The following is a 17,033-nucleotide window of genomic DNA, read 5'->3' on the forward strand; positions in this document are numbered from 1 at the left end:
ACACAGGGTCAATCACCATTGTGTTCCCCCCTTGTTTTAATGATCATCTTTAACCCTTGTGTTGCCTTAGGGTCATTTTGACCTGAATCAATATTACACCCTCCCCCCGCTTTAGGATTAATTTGACCCCATTCAATGTTTAATGAGTCAACAAACAAACATAAAGTGCCTCACACTTAAACTTGGAAAACAATATTAATTCTAATAATTTTCTGGAGGTTTTAATTGCTGGTGTCAAATTGAACCCAAAGGGTAAAATATGTTAGTAAATATAAAGGTAACAGGAGGGTGAAACATTGAATCAAAATGACCCAAAGGCGGGGGGAGGGTGTAATATTGATTCGGGTCAAAATGACCCTAAGGCAACACAAGGGTTAAGGTTACCACGTCAAACTACCACTCAATACATCCCACAGATATAACTGCACTAATCAATGTTATAGCACAGAGCAACAATCCAACTGGCATCACTGCATTGGCTAGGTTGTAAAGCCTACATTTAAAAAAATGTTAAAAAATTCGCTCACATAATCAAACAATCTACATTAGCCAAACTTTCTCTTGGGCTCGTCCGGGATTTTTAATCCAGGACCTCTCGCACCTGAAGCGACTATCATACCCCTCGACCAACGAGCCAAAAATACATGTGATCATTTGATGTCAGCCCGACTTTTTATATGACCAATTGATGAAATATATGTGAAATGAAAGCATCCAAACGTACAAAGTCGCCCCCCCCCCCCCTGTCCCCCCTCCAGCAGCCTGTGGGCAGCCTCTCTAAAGGGTTCACTAGCCGGGCTAACTCGACCGTTCCGGCCCGGAGCCTCTGGAGCTAACGGGGTCACATTTTTGCGCGCTTGAACGCGACGCGACAGTCTTCACGGGCGCACAAGCTAACGCAACGTTAGCGCGCATTATCAAAGCTTGATTTCCCGCACCGTGTGTGTGTGTGTGATTTAATTAGGGGTGTGCTCTCGCCCCGCGGTGGGCCCGCGATGTTAACGGGCCGATGCGTCCGCGCACGCACCTGTAACGCGCGCACACACACACACACATCGTACGCATCCACTCGTGACTGGAGAGACTTGATGGAGAGAGAGACAAGGAGATGAAGAAGGGGTTGAGGGGTGTGACTGAAAGGGCTGAGAGGAGGGATGGAGGGGATTACGACAGACGGAACAGACAGGCGCGAGAGAATCTAGGATGTCATTCAAAGGTTTCCTCGGCTCACCGCTCCGGTCTTTGGGCAGAGCAGTGAGGACTGATGTGGGACGACGTGAGGAGACACAGCCCCAAAGCACATTGTCAAAAACACACAAATGCACCCAGGGAAACATTCAAGAAGGTTCGATCCACCTCGGGATGAGGGATTCGAGATGCACTCTGTCAGGTTCTTGTGACGGGGTGAGGCTCAGGCGCAGAGATACAGATGGGACACAATATGAATAACAAAAAAGGCGCTCTTTAATGAGGCAAAACAGTTTACAAACAAAACAACAAGGTACAAAAGGGGCAGGCAGAGAATCCAGGTTCAGGGCAGGCAGGGTCAAACAGGCAGAATCAGGAACACGGACAGGACGACGGGAAAAGGACACAGAACTATAGACGACAATCCAACAGGAGACGAGGGAAAGACTGACACAATATATAGGGGGGAAACAGGTGTACGACATCAGACACTAACGAGACAAGAGTGGCTGAGGGCAGGTGCAGGGAATTAAACAATTAAGACAGAGAAGACACAGAGGAGACATAGGAGACACGGAACACAGGAGAAACAGAACAGGGTGTTACACTCTCGTCGGATGCTGAAGGGGTGCGGAGGCACCGGTCCCTGAAGCGTGTGCTCCTCCCTAGTGGGACGGTGTCCCCTGTGATAACGACAGCTGGGATGCCATTCGTTGTGACTAAATTGCCGGTGTTGCCAGCGTTATTCCGTGTTTACGGCCGCCCTCTGGAATGGAGTTGGAGCTGAAGCCGGGTAGAAGATGGATTCAGGTTTGAATCTGATCTGAATACGACGCTTGAAATGTGTATGTAAAGCCATTGAGTTTTTTCTTTTTTAAGTGGGAGCTACCTGGTGGGAATCTGTATCCTCACGGCGGGTCCGAACTCTTCTGGAGTTCTCGTTGAATTTCTAATGTTACATTTTTCATTTTTGTATTTGAGCTGTTGAAACGGGTGTGTTTAGGTTTATTGTGGATCTAATGGACCTGTGCTCTGTAGCCGGGGTTGTGTGAGGTTACGTTGGGATTATGCGAAGTGGCCGACCTCTAGGAGGTGAGGATGAATGACAGAGAAGCCGCAGGACGAAGGGGAGAATGAGGGAGATGATGTGGAAATCTGGATATCAAAATGTTTTGTTATATTCATTAAATGTGTTTATGTGACTCTGTAATGCTTCCTTCTGTACACATGACATCTATTGCTTCTGTCCATCATCGAGAGGGATCCTCCTCCTGAAGGTTTCTTACCTTTTTTCCCATGACATTTTTTCTTTATCCGATGTGAGGTCCTGGGACAGGGACGTGTCGTATGTGTACAGATTGTAAAGCCCTCTGAGGCCATTTAGCAATTGGTGATTTTAGGCTATTTAAAATAAACTGAATTGAATTAAATGTGTCAATATGCACACATATTGAAAAAGATTAAATGTTGGGGCTATCATTTAGAATGCATGTTGGCCAGAGAGAGGTTGAGGTTCTTCCACTTTTCGATTCACCTCTAGCTGCCTTCAAAGAAGCTGCATCCTTCAGGCTATTCTCCATCTCAGGGTTCCAGTGAAAGACAAGACAGATGGTGTGCCGGGAGACACTTTTTAAGGCTATTTTCTTTTTTGCATCATAAATAAATGTTGCTTTGGCAACAGATGCTCAACGCACTTCTGATAACGCCGTGATGGCACTTAAAGCATCGTGAATTTAATTGAAGATTGGGGCCCGTGGAATTCAATAAGGTGGTGTCGTGGTCGCCGGGTTCGGTTGTGGAGGACAAAGAGCATGACGGGGAGAGAAATGATGTAAGAAATGTAATTTAAATCCCCCCCCCCCCCTTGCCCATTTTACACACATACACGTACACACATGCATGCACCCGACCATTACCGATGACTTCTCTTTTCATGCATAAGAAGTGAAAAGCATAATTAAACTTCGGCATTCAAATTTCACTCCCATCTTGCCGTGAACCGATATCGGATAAGTGACTCATTACGAATGGAAAAAATCCGAGGAAGATAGACGGGGGAGGGAAAAAGAGAGGAACACGTGTGTGTGTGTGGTGGGGGGGAGGGGTGTCTCTTTTCTGATGGAAGCAATTTCAGCTCACTTCACTGCAGAGCAATATTTGGGAATGAGTTCAATTTCACAATTTTTCTTCTCCGCCCCTCCCCTCAGACCGACATTCATTCTCTCCTTTCCTCCCTCCTTCCCTTTCTCCCGTCCTCCCTATCCCCAAACTCTGACCCACCTCCAAATGGCCTGGCAGCTTTGAGTAGAGTTGGGGAGACGTCTACTGGCGAAATGTGGTAACAGCGCACCGATTATGGACTGGGAGAAAATAGGTGCATTGTGGGAGATCATTTCTCAGACAAATAAGATACATATGCACCTATTTCAGCTGAATTCTCAGAAAAGAAGAGTAAGGCTCCTTTTTCTGAAAAGTCAATTGACATACGCTGTACCTTATCTTTTGTGTGTGTGTGTGTGTGTGTGTGAGAAAGTAATATATCATATTTCCCATAGTGTCATTCACCAGCCGTGTTCCATTAATCTCCCATAAACTTGTATTGCCTATAAAAGCACTATCATTCTCACAAACACAGGCACACACACACACAAGCTGTGCTCGTGTGTGTGTGTGTGTGTGTGTGTGTGTGTGTTTCTAACATGTTGACGTGAGGTCTTCCGTCTCTCTCAGTCAAGGCATCATCCTCTGTGTTGTGGGAAATAACAAATGATGCAGGTCTTCTGTCTACCTTCCAGTGAGTTGACATAAGATGACACACACACACACACACTCCACCAATGGGAATGCGAACTATACCAACGTCAGTGACACCCCACCGAGCACACGTCTCACCTCACTGTGGCTTCTCTCAGTATGTGTCGCTGACTTGTTTTTTCAACAACGTGCTTCTCTTTTCCAAGAACCAAAGAGCCGCCGGTTCTGGCAGCTCCGACTCCTCCACCCTCCAATGACGACCATGTCCTTCTCTGGGGACCACAATTATAGGGCAATAATAATAACCCATAATGCATTTCACCTCTCACTTCTCTTTCATATGCAATGAATCAATTGAACACACTCAACAGACTCATGGCTAAAGCCTTACGGGTCTGACCAGTAGCGCTTATTGGTTAATCTTCGTATTTTTTAATAAAGGTGTCCCTGAAGTTGCTGAGCCTGAGGACTCATCAGTAAAAGCTCCACAGGCGTAAGCCCGGTTTAGCAATAATGGATGAAACAAGCGGATTAAAGCGACGGAACAAGCTCATCGATGAGCGAATATTTGCCCTTTTAACCCAACGTGAGGATTTCAAACCTCTGCCTGCCACCCTTCGAGGCTGCGGCTCTCCTTTTCTTTACCCCATGGTTTGGTGCTGATGCTGCACCGAGCTGCAGAGGGGTCCGGTAGTGCAAGACCCCCTTTTCCAACTCAAAGGGAGTCCGGTGTCGACATCAAGACGTCGCTCTCAAAAACCCTTTCACGGGGGGGGAAAAAAAAGGGAAGAAATATTTCGGAGAGCAACAGGAGGATCCCTCTCCAGGATGGACAGATGCAATAGATGTCATGTGTGTAGAAGAAATCATGACAGAGTTACAACACATTCAACTAGAATGGGCACTCGGTAGAGCGCATACCTTCGCATATCACAAGATTGGGCATTGAATTATGAACATTTTGGCATTAGTTGCATGCCAATTGGATACAAATTGACCGTGCTATGGTAAAAAGAAGATGTTGACCTTTCCGTGACCTTGACCTTTGACCCGATTGATCCCAAAATCTAATCAAATGGTCCCCGGATAATAAACAATCATCCCACCAAATTTCATGCGATTCAAGAAGATGTTGACCTTTTCATGACCTTGACCTTTGACCCGATCAATCCCAAAATCTAATCAAATGGTCCCCGGATAATAACCAATCATTCCACCAAATTTCATGCGATTCGGTTTAAAAAATGTTGTTATGCGAGGAACACGCATACAAATAAAGAAATAAAGAAATACACGGCGATCAAAACATAACCTTCCGCATTTTCAACGCGAAGGTAATAAGCACTTGAATGCTTAAAGTGTGACGCTGACCTCTGACCTCCTGGCGGAAGAGGACAAGTTCAAAGTGAACTTCCCAACAAGCATATGAAGAAAAACAATCGATGATGAGTAGCTTCTGATTGATAAGCTGGGATGTTGTCTTGATGCACTCCGCTGTGAGCAAACCGGTTTATAAAAAGCGCGGAAGAAAAATCCGCACAAAGCAGAACTGAGCGAGAGAGTTTAAAAGTCAGACATATTTGGAGGAAACGTGCAGTTATTTAGCCGGGCAGCGATGCTTTGAACAGCAACTGACGCGTTCCCTTTCTCCTCCTCCCTCCTCTCGGACTGCAGATATGTACCGTCTGGAGCTGGCTGGAGGTCTGGGGGTCATACTGCTGCTGCTGGGAGTCCTCACGGCACTTTACAAGTGCTACAACCTGGAGATCATGCTGTGCTACAGGAGACACTTTGGAAGTGACGAGACGGAAGATGGTGAGAATCAGGGCTCCTGCCCACAGTCCGACTGCGGAGAACTACAAACATGGACGTCAGCGAGAGACAGCATTTGTGAGGGGGTTACAGTTCATGTTGCCGACACACCCCCATGTGTGTGTGTGTGTGTGTGTGTGTGTAAAGAGTGAAAGGCCGATTGTCAGGAAGAATAAATACATTGGACACAATACAACACAGTAATTACACTCAATCAAATCCGCCATCAGAGAAAGACATTCATTTTGTACGGCTCCATTCAAAAGGGAAATGAATCCAGATAAATAATAGCTACATGGTGAGAACAATATTACAAAGACGTCACTGTGCAGGATTGATTCAAAGCCCTGATTGGCTGATTCCTATTTTTTCTCAGCGATGAGAAAGTGCCCTCCTTCAGGATGTGGTCCGTTAATGCCGTTCACAATCACGGCACACATTAGATTCTACTCGGCGTTTAAGGAGGTCAGAGGTCAAGCTTGGTTTCAGGATTATTCCTGGAAAGAAAACATCGCCAGTAGAGTGATGCTGGTTTCCTAAAGATGGCCTCCACCTCCTCTCTCTCACTCACCCCGTGTCTCTCTTCCCAGATAACAAGGAGTACGACGGCTATCTGTCCTACACCAAAGTGGAGCTGGACTGCTTGGGCAGGTCAGTTTCTGCTGTGCTCGTGTTACATATGTACATTTACTCTTTGTTGTTGAGCTCACCACTTCTATCTCCTCTCAAACTCACAATCACGGGCATAAAAAAAGAAGATAAAAAAAGGGAGGAAACAGCTGGCCTGGTTGGCGCACTTTTTTTTTTAACTGTCTTCGCAGTGACATTGCCCGTTCTGGTGTAGCTTTGTGTCTGTATGTAAATATACACTACCGTTCAAAAGTTTGGGGTCACTTAGAAATGTCTTTATTTTTCAAAGAAAAGCACTGTTTTTTCAATAAAGATAACATGAATCAAAAATACACACTATACATTGTTAATGTGGTAAATGACAATTCTAGGTGGAAACGTCTGGTTTCCAATGAAATATCTCCATAGGTGTATAGAGGCCCATTTCCATCAACTATCACTCCAGTGTTCTAATGGTACATTATGTTTGCTAATCGCCTTAGAAGACTAATGTCTGAGTAGAAAACCCTTGTGAAATTATGTTAGCACAGCTGAAAACAGTTATGCTGGTGATATAAGCTATACAACTGGCCTTCCTTTGAGCTTGAAGTTTGAAGAACAAAATTAATACTTCAAATATTAATCATTATTTCTAACCTTGTCAATGTCTTGACTATATTTTCTATTCAAGTTTCAATTCATTTGATAAATAAAAGTGAGTTTTCATGGAAGACACGAAATTGTCTGGATGACCCCAAACTTTTGAACGGTAGTCTATGTATATAATAATCATGAATGACTACAAACCTATTCAAAAAGCAGGATAATGTTGTGTTCATCAAGGCCTGACTTTTACAATGGGTTCAACATTTTTAAGGCATCTGAAAGTCGAGTGGAATCTTTTTTTGTAATGGTCACAGTCTGCTCTAGCGCCCCCTGGCGTTACAGACGAGTTACAGACTGAATAAAGTAATACTGTTGGCCGTAAAGATTGCTTATTATGCAAATGTCACACAAATATCTGATAGGATAAAAGGATGAAGTGATATTTTAAACTGACATGTAAAACTGACAATGACTTTCTGGCCAAAGCATACAATCATAAACCGTTATCCCCTTAAAGGGACAGTCACCCCTCTTACCTCTAGTGCTATTTATCAGACTAGAGTCAGTCTAGTTTGGTTTTTGGAGCTCACGGCCGTGGAGAAGCTTCTGTCGGCCTTCTCTCAAAAAAAATGCGCCGAAGGGGCGTATGATCCATAGATATAGAGACATGTCTGTCTCCAGAACCAGGCAACTTGAAATTCAGTTTGAAGTCCCATTTTGCAGCATAAGAAAAACACACAATAATCCAATAATGTAAAGTTTTTGACTCGTCTATTTTGAATCTTGGGCAATAAGTGTCGTTCTCTTGCCCTGTAGGTCGAGCAGCGATGAGGAAACTTTGGCTTTGGAGATCCTTCCGGATGTTTTAGAGAAACATTACGGATACAAGCTGTTTATACCAGACAGAGATCTCATACCCAGCAGTAGTGAGTATCCATCCATCTATCTGCCTGTCTACCTTCCCTACACTCGCCCATCATGACCCCTATACCCAGAAGTCATCACTCTGTCAGAATAAATGAGAACGTATGCGCACCCTCATCATAACACACTTACAGAGACACACACACACACATCTGTGTATGAGCTCTGGTGTAAATAGAGTACACTCAAACCACACACAGACATACACACACACACACACACACACACACACTCGCTTTACCTCAGACACAGTTTCTCAGACATTATTGTTTTCACTTCCTTTTTAAACCAACGCACAGGTCTTTCACATGTCTAGAGTTCACTTTCACACCAATAAATTCCCACACATACTGTACAGTATGGAATTTACACGCCCACACACACACACACACACAAACACACATCGTTTGTCATCATTTCTAGGGTTAGGCATAACTCCCTGTCCAACTAAAGGGGGACATATTACTCTTATTGCTCTATCTGTCAATGATCTGACCTGCCACACACACACACACACACACACACGTATCCATCATTGTTAAACTCATCTGTGGCCTCGCTAGCTGCAGGCGCTGTGACGGTGAGTCTGCTTCATGCGACCGTTTCACATGAACTCACATTTAGAATTGTGAAAGGTGTGCGTGCCTCTGCACAGATGAACCGCTTTCCTGGTTATTTACACAATAAGGAGGATTATTGAAGTTGCAGTGATGAATATGTGCTTGCTCTCTTGTGTGTGCCGCGGCAAAGGTTAGAGCAAATAGTGTTTTGAAAATGAAAATTATTTTTGAAAGGCTAAACAGCAAAACATATGAAGAAGGATATTTTTTCTGCCTTTTTTTATATATACAATAGAATTCAGAAAGTTTAGTTTAGTTTCGTTTATTAAGGATCCCCATTCGTCTAGTGGAGACTATTATTCCTGGGGTCCAGGCAAAAAAACATTACAATACAATACAAATACATAAAATGCAGTACAGCATGATCAATTATCACAAAAACACTTAGACTTAGAAAACAACATTTACATTAAAAGTAAAATAATAATACCTAAATACCTTAAATATCTAAAATAATAACCTAATCTACTATAATTTCCTTTCTGATTATTGCTGCCTTAAGTTTCCTTTTGAAATCACATTTTGAAACACATTTCACATTCAGAAAGTTGTTTATGTGTAAACTGTTCCATGGAAGCTTTGTGTTGTTCGTAAGTATTTTGTTGTGATCTACTATGAAACTCCAGAACAAACATCCCTTCAGAGATATTAAGAGTATCCCTAAGCTTCTCATTTATATAACTTTTATTGCTGTCACAACTATTTTAAGTGTCACCCAGCCAAAGGCTGTTGGCCCTCATTGCATCCATGAGCTTACATAACGTTGTGTTCATGCACAGGGTGGTATTGGTTCCTGACAGGCCACTTCACAGACAGCAAACAAACCCTGTATCCAAATCCTGTATTGCTGTATAAATCAACGAGTCACTTTTATAGTGCCACTAAAACAACAGCAGTCCTTCTTTTATGGGTACAATCAGAAAATACATGGGAAAGCCCCAGTTTAAAGAAACCCCAAATAGAGCAATGAAAAGCAACATTCTTGTATGTATCGAAAATATATTGAAAGTTAAAACTGAGATTAATATTTTGTCTATTTGTAAATGGACAAAGAAATTCCACAAATTGTTGAGAGAAAAACATGTTTTATTGGATATCCGCTTATTAGGATTTGAGGGATAAATTCCTCATGTTTCATCACATTTTCTGATGAACCACATTCAGTTGCTCTGAGGCACCTGGTTACCTCAGCTGAAGTATCAAACTCGTGCATGAATTACAATATTGAGTCGTCATCTCCTTGGCATTAGCATTTTATAAGCCCTACATTTTTTTTGTTATCCTCAAAAAGAATATAGCCGCTGAAAATAACTTTATAATTTGACTATTAAAGTAACAAACTGTGTGTTCTTTTCTTTGCACTATTTAACATTTTCTCCTGAAATACATAAACACATTTCCTTGAAATGTTTCATAATGAATTGCCCTTTGGCAAAACTATGCCTCCTCCTCCTCCTGCAGAAGTGAGGCTCCCCCTTTGTGCCCTAAAAAAAAACGAGAAGACAAATGAACGAGGGAATCACACGGACGGAGGGGCCTTTCCGATGCTCAACACAGCCCACGAGAGAGCAACATGGCAACGCGACCTAAAACACACCATTCAATTATCCACTCCATTAGCCCCGCGAGATGAACGAGGGAGCGAGAGAAAAAACAACGGGAACAGGGAGAGCTGGGGACGGGGGTCATTGGTTTGTGGTATTTCATTAATTGATTTACATATTCCTCAAAGGTAGAGAGGAGGAAGAGGGAGTGAGGGAGGACGATGATGTTAACTGGGAGGAAAAGGGAGAGACGGATCGGCAAAGCAGCAGAGAGACAGAACGTGACTGAATTTTTGGGATGTTCTATTTGTGCCCCTCAAATTGAGCGTGAAATTGCAATGTGTTGTTGGAGAGTCTCTGTCATTAATTTAGTTAGCGGGCGAAGAGATAGTGGGAGGAGAGAGAGACATACAAAGAGAAGCAATTTGTTTTTCAAAGAACACAGTTTTTCGGATATTTCCGCTATCTGGAAATACTTCTGTCTTTTTTTAAATACAAGAAATAATGAATAATTTCCGTGACCTGCGTTAAATACAGTCAGAATGTCACAAACGAATAATTCGAAAATGAGACAGAGTATCAGCACGACTATGGCTGTCACTCCACTTCCACTCGCTTCTGAACCAAATGAGTGGAAGGGTGGGGCCAGCGAAAAGAGGTGTTGTTGTTTTATGCCTTTTCCTTTTCTAATTAAATTAATGTTATTGTGTATAGCCCATTATCACAAATTACAAATCATCCTCAGAGTGCTTTACAATCTGTAGACATATGACATCCCTGTCCCAGGACCTCACATCGGATCAGGAAAAACTCCCAAAAAACCCTTTCACAGGGAAAAAAGGGAAGAAACCTTCAGGAGAGCAACAGATGAGGATCCCTCTCTCCAGGATGGACAGAAGCAATAGATGTCATGTGTACAGAAGGAATCATTACAGAGTAACAACACATTCAAGGAGTATGACAGAGTGTGTGAATAGTTGGTAGTAGGCATGGACCACGATCCAGACCTCCGTGATCCATCAGGCAGATGGAGGAGTGGGCGGGGCATCAGCAGGGCGATGGCATCAGACCCAATCAGGTCCAATGGACCCCATAAATAATAATAAAATAATACACATACAAAATATACTGTGTTGTTTTTTTCAAACTCTTATTATGCAATAAAAACAATTCATGACTAAGGTAATAGCTGAAACATTTTGTATGAAATATATTTGTTCGCCTTCTATCATATCAGAGCTATCACATCTGAGCCTAGTTTAGCTAAATAATTATTTACATTTTTTTTTGGTATTCTATATTATTTTATATCGAGTCCCATGTTATCCAATTGTCGAATGGAAACAAAACACAATAACCCATTGTCAGCACTGAGGCATGCTTTTGTGTGTGTATGATCTACATCACGATGAGAAAGTCCCAGAGAAGGAAACATTGGTGAATGTCAGAGTTGTTGTGAAACTGCAAGTGTGTGTGCGTGTGTTTTAGAGATATCAACCTCTTATTTGTGCATTCAAAACAGAGCTGCGTTCAAAATGTGGAAGGCGAGCTGAGCGAATAATACACCGAGCGACAACGGCGTCTTATCTGTGAACTAGAGGCGGAGCCTTTACCGTAAAGATACCTCAGGAAGCTGCACAGATACTTTCCACTGTGACCTTTACCTCTTTTTACATGACTCCTCATGTATACAAATGAGACGTCAGATGTTCACGTGTCAGACAACTTTATTGATCCCCAGTGGGGAAACTCATTTGCCTGCACCAAAAACTCATACAAACAACAATAGACAGTCCACAGAGCACAACAGACATGAAACACACGACAAGGAACAAACAAAACCAGAAGATGCTCCATAAAACATGACCATCAGAAAAATGCTGAATCTAAATCTAAAAAAAACCTCATTAAAAAATCGAACAGCTGCTGGAACAAAAGACCTTCTGAGTCGTTCGGTAGAACACCGAGGCATCCTGAGTCGCCCACTGAATGAACTCACACTGAATGAGCTTTAGAGTGCTCCTGCTAGGAGGGGTTTTATTCAGTCAAGAAGAACCACATTATCTATTCCCCCTTTAGCTTTCATGCTAAGCTAGGCTAACCATGTTGTGACTCACAGGCGCGTGTTTCTAAATGTTATACCCCTCCTTCTAGAGAAATTAAACTTTTGTTATCCTCCTTTTTGTGTAAAATCCTACTTTATCAATTCAGTCTATGTAAAGGCTCTATTTGGCTTTAACTCTGCCTCCATGCCCCTCCCCCTCCCAATGCCCCTCCCCCTTTGCAGCCTACATCGAGGACTTGGCTCGTAGCGTCGAGCAGAGCAGGCGTTTGATCATCGTTTTGACTCCGGAGTTTGTCGCAAAGAGAGGGTGGAGCATCTTCCAGATCGAGACGCGCCTCCACTCCATGCTGGTTACCGGCGAGATCAAGGTGTGGGATTAACGAGAAATACCGCCAAAAATATGTGCTATGAGCACCTATATTGAAAGGCCCCGACACTCTGTGTGTTTCTGTGCGTCCAGGTGATCATGATCGAGTGTGCCGACCTGAAGAATGTCATCAACTACCAAGAGGTGGAGGCACTTAAACATACAATCAAGGTATAACCGAGCGAGGGGTGGAGAGAAGAAGGGTGCCCACCTGGAGGGTGTCATGAGACACCGGGAGAATGGAAGCGATGAGATGACTCGATGATCTCTTCTTCTTCTTGCCCTCCTCAGGTTCTATCCATCATCAAGTGGAGGGGTCCCAAGAGCAATGAGCTGTCGTCCAAGTTTTGGAAACAGGTGGTCTACGAGATGCCTGCTAAACGCAGAGAGACGTTGTCCAGGCGCCAGGTATACCGTCAGAAACAGAAGTATATATTGTCACATACACACACACACACACACTGGCAGGGAAACCTCTGACCTTTACATGGACTACCGAGTACGAGATATCTCTTTTCCAACTGGGTTTAGTTTGAGAGAACAGCAGAATGTAAAGAATACGCCCTGACACCCTTTTCCTTCCACCCCTGGACCAAACAGATAGTGTGTAGCTACAGGTGTAAAGGTATCATCTCCATTTCATATCCAGCAGCCTACAAACAAACAAAAATGAGTGCGGGAAATTTGGTCTACACGTGTACTTATGCTCTCCCGAGGGCGCATACGCTCACAACAAACAGATGGCCTTTGAGATGTCTGCTAAATACAGGTAATGTATGAAAATTAGAGTCACAACTGCGGCGGGGAAATGTGTACATGTTTACCATGTGTTACCACCTCAGGTGGTGTATGGCCTGATTAGCAAGAGGTGTTCTGCTGCTGCTCGGCACTGGAGAGTAATCACTGAGAAGCAAATGCAGAGTGAGCTGTAGGAGTGGAACAGATGGGGTGGGTGTGTTCATCAGGTCAGGTGAGAGCACACGAGACATTGTCAAATCAAGATAAACAATAGGCAACACTAGATAGTTTCAGATCAAAGGACTCAAACAAAGGCTATGGTTTCATCATCCATCAGTCATTCAAGGACTACAAAGAGAACGTGAACCTTGATCCAGATGAACTTAATCCACTTTAATAATAAGGCCATTACTCCTTCTTTTTTTGTAATGTCAACAGAGGCAGTGTTGACATTTTGACTCTGTGTGTCATCTGTGGTACGAAGCCTCGAGCCCTCCAATGCATCCTCATTTTTTGTTTGTTTTTTCGAGCGAAAGCTACTCAAACAAGAGTAAATTGTGTTTTATTTTGGGAACTATTTTCACCCGTGGGTTAATTCCACATTTGGCGCTCTAATTAGTATTTAAAAGAGCACCTCATCCAATTCTACGTTGAAGTTCTTTGGATAACAATGCTTCAGTATAATTATAAATGTAATTTTGTTGGTAACGTGCTCTTTTGTTGAGAGCAACATAGAAATAGCATAATGTCTTATCTTTAAACACAATGCACCAATAGGTTAGTATACATCTGCGTGAGTGAAAACAATGTAACTTTGTTTCTATGGCAACAGGTGATGGACTCCGGTGAACAGGGCCTCTTTGGTGACCTGCAGACCACCGTCTCCACCATTGCCATGACAACCACCTCCGCCTCCTTGGCGCCCCCCAATGAGAGTCGCCATGGACATCATCAGGTCAGCTGTCGTATAACTCCACAGTGATGCTGTTACTTGGTGTTTTCTATAAACTAGTCGTGTCGGGTAGTAATGACGATGCAAAACGTATTTCACCTGTGAGCTGCAAACACACACCTAGATGCACACATGCACACACATAACTTGGATTTTATTAGTTCAGGGTTTCATAGAAGCGTTCAAGGACATGGTGGGGTGTGTGCAGCAGGGGTGTTAGCACTTTGGTTGGTGGCAAATCTGAAAACACCCCATCGAAAATACCCTGATGAATGAAAATGAGAAGAAAAGGAAATGCATTCATGCATGCAGGCATATCATTTAAAGTGTAATTTAAAATGTAATACAAATGTAAGGATGCGACACGTGGGTTAGCTTATAAGTGCTTTGGTCAAACTACATTATAAAGAGATGGGGTCAATTAGGTTATTCTGTCCTCGAGTACACTGTCCGCATGATTCCCCCGATGGCCCCGATGGCCATGTTTGCCCCCCATCAGAAAACCAGTCCTTATGCAGCTACAGTGGCTGCACTACCTGTATTTGCCACCAGGAGTTGACAAACCATTTGAAAGATCCGCAATTATTCGACCAGCCCGGATCCAAAGATGATTATTTTCTTTTACAGTTCATCCAGAAATTAAAGTATTGGCATAAATATCTCAGGTTCAACTGCCTCTATAATTAATACTCTATTAGAGTTAACAGAAAGTTGCGTTGTCTATCACCAGGTTGCCTTAGCGACAGAGATCCCGGACTACAACCAGATGACGTTGCCGCTGGGAGGCGGCCACTCCGCCCAAATGAGGCATTACTGCCGCAGCTACGAGTACCAGCTACCCCAACAGCCGTCCTCAATGTCGCCTCCCCTCCCACCCCCCTCCACCGTGCAGTTCTCCACTCTGGGCCCCGGGGGGCGCCACGTCTATTGCAACATCCCTATGACACTGCTGAATGGACAGGTGGGGAAAAACAGGACAGGACCACTTCTTTGTGTTTTTGTGTGTTTTTTTTTACATATCCTAGATAGTTTCTAGCATCCAACAAGGTGTATACTTTCATTACAATGCCATGCTGTTGTACTCAGAATGTCATCACATTAAAAATAAAACCCCTCTTTTCTCCCCAGGGGTTCAGAGCAGATCACTGGGGAACAAGAGGTCTGTTTGGATAAAAGAAAATATAGAATTAAAATAGTATCTTCACATTATCCAACCTAAAATATGTATAATTCATCACAGACTGGGAAATAGCTGTAATACATTATAGTTTCCATTTACATGAGTCATTGTGCACTAATGGCATGCAATAGTACTGTATGTACTGTAGAACTACAGACCCTGTTTTCTCTTTTGAATTGTCTTGCTAGGAGTGTGTAGTGAAGGTTTCCTGCTGATCACTGTTGTGCTGTGCTTTTTTCCCAGGGGCCTCAGAGCAGTCTGCTTGGGAAGAAGCCAGACCTGCACCTGAACAGCACCTTTGTACCGCTCACCAGCAGAGAACTCAGCTCTGACATCTGGTAGAGGGCCCGCTCAACTGCAACTGGATTACAGACCAGTTCACAGAATGTTTTCACACTGGCTTTGGAAATGGGATGGACTGGTTGGTCAACGGTTTTGTATGGAGCTTGTGGACGGTGTACAGTCTTGGTTTTCAGGGAGGACTACTGGACTTGAGGACGGCCTGCAGATTGAGCAAAGGACTGCTTTAAGACTGTATAAAACCAAAGCTTGAATATACCGGCTCCAGACTGCATACAGACACAGATTCAGATTGTAAAACGGATTGTAAAAAAATTAGTATACAACATCAGCTTTCATCTTCATTTGACTGGTGCAGAGAGTCTGAAAGTGATGAACTGGACAAGTCTATGAAAAAGGTCCATGATACTTTAACAATGAGTGAGTAAGTGTGTCGAATAAGCTATCAAGTTGGACCTTGGAGTACAAAAAATAAGCAAGTACCCTGAACTCACACACCAGCTGTGTGCCCCCGGAAAAAAAACCAAGTTGATTTGTCGGCCGCTTCACTTCTCGGACGTGGCGGTCGATCGGAAAAACAAAAGTAGCGCAATCTCAGAATGCCAGTTGACCTTCTCCCCAGCTGAGTTCTTGGTGTATCCATCAACCCGTGGACTAGGTGGTTTGTCAGTAAACGAGGCAGACTTCAAGCAATGATTTTTGGAATACCAGTCCACCTTAAAACAACAAGTCAACCTCTTGAAATACAATTCCTGGTTTGGTTCTAAGAAGCAACGAACGGTTGATTTAAAAGAATCGGATTTCAGCAACAATATCAAGATACAAAAGTGACGTCTGAAGCAATTGGTCAAGTTAATTACTGAGAAAGCACAGTTAGCTGGTGTGTACGGAAAAGTGGTTGGTTGTTGAGACTATCTGATTAAAAAGCAAGTTACTTCTTGAGCCAATAGGCACCGAGAGACTTCAAACTGGCCAGCTCACCTTGTAACCCAGTAATCAGCAACTAGACGACTCATCAGGAGGCGAGCTGGCCAAGGAGCGACCCAACTCATGAAGGACTTGGCTTTTTCTATTTGCATGACCACCCATTTAGATAACAAAAAGAAGAAATAATCAAATAAATATAGATATAAGAGTAAATGACACAATCATTTCCTCGCAGCCTCTTTTAAAATGGAGGAGAAGAAACGTCTTTTGTTGATGAAGTGTATTACATTTTCTGTCCGGCCTGAAGAAATGATACAACCTGACAAAGGGAAAAAAGGAGATGACCCTCCAAAAACATGTTTATTTTCGGTTGTTTTATTTAAGAATTGTATGCTTTTAGAAAGGTTGGTGTGCATTATAAGGAGTCCTTGTTTTTCTTTTGTTACA

At 43.2% G+C, this 17,033-nt stretch overlaps 1 protein-coding gene across 1 annotated transcript in view; it reads left to right on the plus strand.

Annotated features, from left to right (window-relative positions):
- Positions 1-15,819, plus strand: part of il1rapl2 (interleukin 1 receptor accessory protein-like 2) — a 190,560-nt gene extending 174,741 nt beyond the window's left edge. The window contains exons 9-18 of the mRNA XM_056440087.1: positions 5,617-5,757; positions 6,345-6,405; positions 7,786-7,895; positions 12,345-12,490; positions 12,583-12,660; positions 12,781-12,897; positions 14,060-14,182; positions 14,910-15,140; positions 15,308-15,338; positions 15,603-15,819. Of these exons, the coding sequence (XP_056296062.1) occupies positions 5,617-5,757; positions 6,345-6,405; positions 7,786-7,895; positions 12,345-12,490; positions 12,583-12,660; positions 12,781-12,897; positions 14,060-14,182; positions 14,910-15,140; positions 15,308-15,338; positions 15,603-15,691 (1,127 nt within the window). The 3' untranslated portion in view covers positions 15,692-15,819. The remainder of the gene's footprint in view (positions 1-5,616; positions 5,758-6,344; positions 6,406-7,785; positions 7,896-12,344; positions 12,491-12,582; positions 12,661-12,780; positions 12,898-14,059; positions 14,183-14,909; positions 15,141-15,307; positions 15,339-15,602) is intronic.
- Positions 15,820-17,033: the final 1,214 nt, after the last annotated feature.

The sequence above is a fragment of the Pseudoliparis swirei genome, chromosome 19 (assembly GCF_029220125.1).
Source record: "Pseudoliparis swirei isolate HS2019 ecotype Mariana Trench chromosome 19, NWPU_hadal_v1, whole genome shotgun sequence".
NCBI classification, from domain to species: domain Eukaryota; kingdom Metazoa; phylum Chordata; class Actinopteri; order Perciformes; family Liparidae; genus Pseudoliparis; species Pseudoliparis swirei.